Below are 8191 nucleotides of genomic sequence, written 5' to 3'. Positions count from 1 at the left end.
TACACACTGCAGCCACGGTGCACTGGTGGTAGAGGGAGTGAACGTTTGTAGATGGGGTGCCAATCAAGCGGGCTGTTTTGTCCTGGATGGTGTCGAGCTTCTTGAATGTTGGAGCTGCACCCATCCAGGCAAGTGGAGAGTATTCCATAACACTCCTGACTTGTGTTTTGTAGATGGTGTTGTAACAGTACTGAACTAAACAGAGAGCATGGAATTATTTATTATGGGGGCATTACGCTAAATCAGTCAGTTAAGTGGCCAAAAAGCCATCTTTAACCCTGTTTAAAATATGATTTCTAACAACTCACAGAACTAAAGCAATAGCAATCAGTAATTCAGGCAACACTGCCCTCTTGTGACAAATTTTCACAAGTCAATGCATGCAAAACCACTGAGATTCCATCTGCAGCTTGGTCTAGGAGTCTCAGTCAATACAACCCTCAGTCCAGTACCCAAACCACCTCTCAGACAGAAGATGCAAACCAGCCAGCGACAGGCAGAGAGTACAACCTCTCACTCCCTGACGCAACTGAACCCCACATTGACCCCTCCAAATCTCTTCATTGCTCAGAATCAGAGGAATTTAGATGAAAAATGAACTCTCTTTTCCTTAGTGTTACCAGCATTTTCGGATTTTAATCAGATTTCCAGCATCTGCAGTATTTTGCTTTTTGAGTAGAAATGCTCCTATACTGGACACCCACTGCATCTGGGACTCCAGTCTAATGTACATTTTACCCTCCCAATCTTCTACCATCAGTAGCAGAACATTTAAACTATCTAGTCCCACACCCTGGAATGCTGCCCTTAACCAGTAGATTAGCCATGTGGCTCTTGGCAAAAAATGAGTAATAGACACTGTCGTTGATCATGTACCCTCCCATGGTGTCTGCGTGTGATCTTTAACATTTTGTGCATTTGTTGGTAAAATAGTAAGTTCGAAAAACAGAAGGTGAGTTTTTTTTATGATTAAGTGTTTTACTGAATTTCTGAATAATGGCCGATGCTTGTTCAGTAAATATCCATACATAAAGCACATTTACCTGTATTGTGTTTGAGGTGTTTTCTACTCAGACATCTCAAAGCCCTGGAGAGATATCACCAGCGGTGCCTCCGCAAGATCCTGCAAATTCAGTGGCAGGACAGGCGCTACAATATCAGTGTCCTCTCTCAGGCCAACATCCCCAGTATCGAGACACTGGTCATGGCCAGTCAGTTATGCTGGGCAGGTTACATCGTCCGCATACCTGACACCAGACTCCTGAAACAGGCTTTCTACTCTGAGCTCCGTCACAGCAAGAGGTTACCAGGAGGGCAGAGGAAGCACTACAAGGATGTCCTTAGAGCCTCCCCGAAAAAACGTGACATCTCACTGATTCGCGGCAATCTCTTGCCCGAGACCACCCAAAATGGTGAAGAAGCATCCGCGACAGTGCCAGCCAGTTCGAACAACGTCGATATGCCCAGGCAGCGACCAAGTGCAAACAGCGGAAGGAGTGTTCGGAATTCCGAGCATCCCATTCACTCACCTGACCAAACACCGCCTGCCCCACCTGTGGCAGAGTGTGTGGATCCAGAATTGGACTATTCAGTCACCTAAGGACCCACAATCCTGGAGTGGAAGAAAGTCATCCTCGTTCCCAAGGGACAGCCTAAGACAGACTAAGATTAGTGCCTGTGGCACATATGTTAATCAGCAATTTCTATTAGACAACACTCTCCTAAACTCTTCGGCTTGCTCCGCTTCTCCCTCTTTCGAAAGTTTGCTTCCCTAAAACCACCTCTTCAAACACACCTTTGACCAGCTCCTCCCCCTTGTCCAGGTGTGATAACCCCACCCCCAATTATAAAAGTTTTGCTGCTTTGAAAAGGTCCTGTGTAACCCTGCAGGTTGTTGGAACGAGACCCATTCACAACCTTTTTGTTGCAGATTCTTTTTCTTGCAATATACACCCAATGATACTTGCAATGATAACAAGACATTGGATAAGAGTAAGTTTTCAACATGAAAGGTGACAATGAAGTGCTTTGCTAATGAGCAACTGTCAGAAACAGACAATCTGCCTAAAAGCAAGCAAACCGTACAAATCCAGAATGTCACATTACAACAGCCTATCGTATCTTATTGACATAAAGATGCAGTCATTGCAGAGGGACCTGCCCCTCTACAGCAGTGCAAGGACCCAGCTTTAGGTGTCCTTCAATAGTGCTTCAAAACAAAAGCTATGTTGCAAGCAGTTAGAATGCAAGCAGTTCTATCACTGCATGCAAAAAATAACAGCACAATAATTCACCGTCTGCAGCCCATGCTCTTAAATCTTAAAACGCTTTCTTCTCCCTCCCTCTTGTTTATGTTGTTTTGCCTTACCTGTTGCTGCATTGACACTGGCCCTCCCTCCCGCCACCTTGCACAGGTCCTGGGTTTAGTGACTGTTTGCAGGGGGTGGAGGGTCCCGCTGTAACATCGGCAGGTCTGCACTATCCGGGCTGCATTCTGAGCTCCGGGTTCGGGACCAGTGTCAGCCCCGGCTCTGCAGCGATCGTTGCCCAAATGGTAAGTCATTTATTTAAATGCAATTAATTCTCTGCCTTATTTAGGGGTTTTTTTTGGTGGGGTGGGAGGAAACTCCTTAAACATGAAACGAATTTTTTTTTACCCTAAATGATTTGAGGAAATTTGAGCTCCGTCGATGAAATTACATTAAAATTAGCATGTTTTCTTTTAACCAATCATTAATAAAATGTTTGTAGGTTGCATTTTTTTTTAATCTGCAAAACAGCAGGTAAAAAAGATGCTTTCGGAAAGCAACCTCTAATGTGGCCTTAATGTTACTTAATTAATGTTACTTAATTAATTCTAATTTCAAAGATTCAGATTGGAATTAACAGAAAGTGAATGTTTGTGTTTTGATCTCCGCCCCTTTTTTCCTGTCTGTTTTTATGTTGGACACGGCTGTTTATGTGGGATCTTCATTGAACACAGGAGCAGTGAATGGAAACGTGTGTACATTGTTTGCACTGTTTTGTCCCCAGTCTCAGCGATGCTCTCAATCGTTTTGCTGATTCTCGCTGACATTAGCTAGATCATTGCAAACATCATCGGGTTCCCTTTTGGAAGAAGAGAGGGCAATGATCAGGGTCAAACGACGTGCCTTTTGTTTGCTTTTGAGTCAAACTTTAATGAGCCTCAAACATTCACGTTCTTTGGCAGCCCCAACTTTGCACAACTCCCTGATTTTGTGTGGCAGGAAATTCAGACAGCGTTTGCAAGCAACTAATTGAATCGAACGGCTGTGTTAGGCGGCTGGAGTCAGGTAATGTGATAGGCTTGACTGGGCTGGAGCCCACACAACTCGGAGATGTATACTGAGTGATGGGTGACGCCTTTGGTCCCATCCAAATCAAACTCCTTATCCAACTGTTCCAAAGTTAGATGCCAAGACCCCAATCTCTGTCACATGTTGGTCACTCTTTCTGGAGAGAAGAAAACTTTATATCTAACACCTTTCCAAACCTCAGCAGCGTCCTCCCAAATCACTTCACAGGAAGCTCCCGCAAACAACAACGTGATAATCAGATAACCGAGCAGTTTAATTCAGTCAGTCTCTTACAACATCACTCCGAGCTCCTTGTCCCCACATAATAAGGTCTGTGCAGTTTTCCAGCTGGCAGTGTGAATGTTTGCACCTTATTTTTCATCTACATGCTGCCCCTCAGCAACAGCATCGAAAACACAGCATCAGTTTCCACATGTACGCTGCTGACACCCAGCTCTACCTCACCACCACCTCTCTCAACCCCTCCACTGTTACGAAATTGTCAGATTACTTGTCCGACATCCAGCATGAATGAGCCGGCACGTCCTCCAATTAAATATTGGGAAGACAAAAGCCATTAAGCTGGATTTTGCCTTCAGCAGACATCTAACATTGGAGAAAGCTCTGCAAAGATCTAACAATCTCTAACATGGATTTCCCCTTTCCTGATGGTAGTTTGAATCTGACACCAAGTCAAGGGGATCTCCAGACGTGCAGCAGAAGTGATGTCAACAAACAGGGTAAGCACATTCAATCACATTGAAGTATTCTCACAGATAGCAAAGCAGGAAGTTAAAAGCACAGAATCCCTTCATTTTTAAATGTTCAGATAGTGAAATAAATTGATTGGATTGGAATATTGACTAACTTTAAAAACAATTGAGTAGAATTTTAAATCATAATGGAGAAATGATATTGCAGAAATATAAAATTAATTTTTCAGGATCAGCGAGGGTGTTTAGTAGTAATTATGAAGTTAGAACACTGTTAAAAACCTAGTTACACCTCACTCAACAAGGTGTAACCTTTTCATGGGTTTTTACAGTGAGACAAAGAGTGGAAGTTCTCGTCAAATCAATTGATTTCCCATTGATTGTATACTGGAAGGGTGGGTGGGCCTCAACAGCACACACACTAGAGAAGTATAGGATCACTGACAGCAACTTGTAGATTTCCGCATTATTCTGCACAAGTGCGGACTCCTAAGGTTGCTGTCGGTTTCAGTGGAGTAATGACAGCAAAGGCTAACAGTTTCAACATCAATGACCATTGCAAAATCTGCGTCTGTGTTTTCAGTTCCCGCTACAAACTCCAATCCCTGGCCGCTGACTCCATCCCTCTCCCTGGCAACTGTCTGAGGCTGAACCAGACTGTTTGCAACCCCGCTGAACGCTCTGGAGTTCTGCTAACCCAGCATTAAAACTGCGGGTCAAACCAGGGATTTACCCTTCATTCATAAGAGGTTCTCTCAAAGAAATTATCCAAACCAATTGTGTTCCTATTCGTTGCCCCTTTGAAGTTAATTCCACCCACACTGTGTTCCCAGTCATTTGTATCAGAGGATCCCCATTAGGTAGCATTCAGTTTCTTGTCCTAATGTTCACAATATACAGTATAGATTAGATTAGATTAGAGATACAGCACTGACACAGGCCCTTCGGCCCACCGAGTTTGTGCCGAACATCAACCACTCATTTATACTAATCCTACATTAATCCCATATTCCTACCAAACATCCCCACCTGTCCCTATATTTCCCTACCACCTACCTATACTAGTGACAATTTATAATGGCCAATTTACCTATCAACCTGCAAGTCTTTTGGCTTGTGGGAGGAAACCGGAGCACCCGGAGAAAACCCACGCAGACACAGGGAGAACTTGCAAACTCCACACAGGCAGTACCCGGAATCGAACCCGGGTCCCTGGAGCTGTGAGGCTGCGGTGCTAACCACTGCGCCGCCCAACCTGATAAACTATCCTTCAGTCATGTTGTGCAGTGATCAGTGCTCTCACTGTACCTGTACCTGACTTTTAATGTAACTTCTCAAACAGAACTCTTACTTGCTACTTTTCATTTCTAGTGGGTCCAGAGTGTCAAGGAACAATCAGTGATGAAGGTGTCCTTTGATTAATAATAAATTGCTCAGGACAGTGACCAATTAGACCGTCGATCTTGAAGTTGTAAGTGAAAGTTAGACACAAACAGCACAATGTGAATGGGTAAAAGGGAAGAGAGAATTCACAGTCAGTGAAGTACTTTTGAAATGTCGTCACTGTTGCAATATAGGAAACGTGGCAGTCAATTTGCACACAAGCTCCCGCAAATAGCACTGTGATGCTTTAGGTGATGTTGGTGGAGGAGTGAATATTGGCCCCAGGACACCGGGAAAAACTACCCTGCCAGTGGATTCGCTTTGGCAGTCCCTGTTATGTAGGGGAACATGGCAGATGGGATTTGTTTTAATACTGATATTGGAATCGGAACACTTTGTTTTTGGTTTGTTAGGCAGGAAAGGCACACAGACTGAGCGCTGAACAACGAGACCAGCTGCTTCCTAACCTCCGAGCAGTCGGCTGGGCTGAAGTCGAAGGAAGAGATGCAATTTATAAAGAGTTTGTCTTTAAAAACTTTAACCAGGTGAGAATTTATAGTGGCTCCATTGCACAATAAAAACAATTAGAGACAAAATGTGACGGAGCTGGGTTTGGAGTAAATCTACATTTTTTTTCCCCAAAGGCTTTTGGTTTCATGACAAGAGTGGCACTGCAGGCAGAGAAAATGGATCATCACCCAGAATGGTTTAATGTTTATAATAAGGTAAATCAAGAACGTGCATTTATGTAGCACCTTTCACCACTTTAGGACATCCCAAAGTGCTTCAGAGCTAAATACTTTTATAAATGTAGTCACTGTTTTAATGTAGGAAATACAGCAGCCTCCCACAAACAGTAATGTGATAATGATCCAGATAATCTGTTCCGGTGATGTTGATTGATCTTTTACACCCACCTAAAAGAGCAGATGGGGTCTCTGTTTAATGTCTCATTTTGAAAGATAGCACCTCTGACAGTGCAGCACCCCCTCAGTAAAGGCCTGCTTTAGGTTGGGAAAAAGAACCCGACGAACCACAGCCCGACCCGAACCCACCACTACTCAACCCAACCCGACCATCACTTTACTTACCTTCCCACTGGGAAGCTCCACCGAGATGCAGCGCATACGCGATGACATCATAGTGACATCAGCGCGCACTGCACAGACTCAGTTTTGTCCCGGACTCCCAGCTAAGGTAAGTTTTTTTTTTAAATTTCAGTACTTATCGGCAGAGCACTTACCGTGTGTGTCCGGCCCGACCCGACTCGATCTGAACTCAGCCCGAGCCGAGCCGGAAAGATGGACCCGGACCCGAACCCGAAGCCGACAAATGTCGGGTCCTGGTCGGGTAGCAGGCCTCTACCCCTCAGTACTGCACTGGGAGTGTCAGCCAAGATTTTGTGCTCAAGTTTCTAGAATGGGGTTTGAAACCACAACCTTCAGACTGAAAGGTACCAACTGAGCCATGGCTGACACCCGGACAGTCCCAGCATTTTATTTATTTATACAGCACTGAAACAGGCCCTTCAGCCCACCGAGTCTATGCTGACCAACAACCACCCATTTATACTAACCCTACAGTAATCCCATATTCCCTACCACCTGCTTACACTAGGGGCAATTTACAATGGCCAATTTACCTATCACCTGCAAGTCTTTGGCTGTGGGAGGAAACCCACACAGTCACAGGGTGAACTTGCAAACTCCACACAGGCAGTACCCAGAATCGAACCCGGGTCCCTGGAGCTGTGAGGCTGCGGTGCTAACCACTGCGCTGCCCAATGTGTCTTAAATAAAGTGTACACACAGTTGCCAATGAATTTATTTTTGTGTATTTTGTCTTCCTCAATGGGGTAGTGAATGGATCACTTTTAACACCAGGTGTCAGTGTCAAGAACTCCCAGGTTGGGTCAGGTACAGCTCCAATTCTAAGCTGACTCACCCAGTGGGAATGGGTGGGTTCAGGCCAGTCGCCCGATTCACACCCTGCCTGTTGTCCTTGTCGTTGAAGGAAATTCACCAAGTGTTCAATTACTGCATGGACTGGGCAAGGAGCCTCTGAACACCGAATCCCTCAACTGGGGAAGTTAAAAGAAGGACAACTTTCTCATCTGAATTGTTTTATCTTCATAGGTCCACATAACGCTGAGTACACATGAATGTGGAGGGCTGTCTGAGCGGGATATTAAGTTGGCTACTTTCACTGAAGAAGCTCTGGTTTCTCAATGAAATCAAGGACATGTCCATGGTTACTGGTACCAAATTAACTGGTGTATTAAGTGGGATGTATTTCAAAATGGAACTTGTGTACTCGTAAAACATTTCAAAAGCTGGCAGTATGCTTAAAAATTACCAGAGATTAAACTAGAATCATTGCATTTAAATTGAGCTGAACAGAGAGCTAGTTTACATGTTGCAATAGTAATGTACGTACTGTGTGGGGAAAATATACCTTGTGAATAAAATGCAAATCAAAGTAACCATGGTTTTATTTTTTTACAAGATTACATAATTCCCAAGTTGCAAACATATGTAAAACTGGACAGCAGATTTAGTGCAGACAGCTTTACCAACAACTTACATTTATATAGTGCTTTCAGAGTAAAACATCAAGACATCTCATAGGAGTAATTATCAGAAATGGACACTGAGCCACATAAGAAGCTATTAGGATAACGGCCAAAAGCTTGGTCGAAGAGGTAGATTTTAAGGAGTGTCTTAAAAGGAAGAAAGGTGGTTTTGAATGGGAGTTTCAGAGCTTAGAGCCTCAGCAGCT

General features: G+C 44.1%; 1 protein-coding gene across 2 annotated transcripts; it reads left to right on the top strand.

Moving 5' to 3' along the window:
- Nucleotides 1-2268: 2268 nt before the first annotated feature.
- pcbd1 (pterin-4 alpha-carbinolamine dehydratase/dimerization cofactor of hepatocyte nuclear factor 1 alpha) lies at nucleotides 2269-7895 on the top strand. Of its 2 annotated transcripts, XM_068020409.1 has the most exons (5): nucleotides 2269-2554; nucleotides 3993-4057; nucleotides 5827-5958; nucleotides 6058-6138; nucleotides 7549-7895. In XM_068020409.1, exons 2-5 carry the CDS (start codon nucleotides 4043-4045, stop codon nucleotides 7642-7644), a joined length of 324 nt encoding a protein of 107 aa, XP_067876510.1. In that variant the 5' UTR covers nucleotides 2269-2554; nucleotides 3993-4042; the 3' UTR covers nucleotides 7645-7895. The 2 variants fall into 2 exon arrangements, with proteins under 2 accessions (XP_067876510.1, XP_067876511.1); XM_068020410.1 differs by lacking the exon at nucleotides 3993-4057 and having other exon boundaries at nucleotides 2278-2554.
- Nucleotides 7896-8191: the final 296 nt, after the last annotated feature.

This window comes from Heterodontus francisci, chromosome 42, assembly GCF_036365525.1.
Source record: "Heterodontus francisci isolate sHetFra1 chromosome 42, sHetFra1.hap1, whole genome shotgun sequence".
Taxonomy (NCBI): Eukaryota; Metazoa; Chordata; class Chondrichthyes; order Heterodontiformes; family Heterodontidae; genus Heterodontus; species Heterodontus francisci.
The sequence above is the reverse complement of the archived record's forward strand: the minus strand, read 5'-3'. Positions and strand labels throughout refer to the sequence as shown.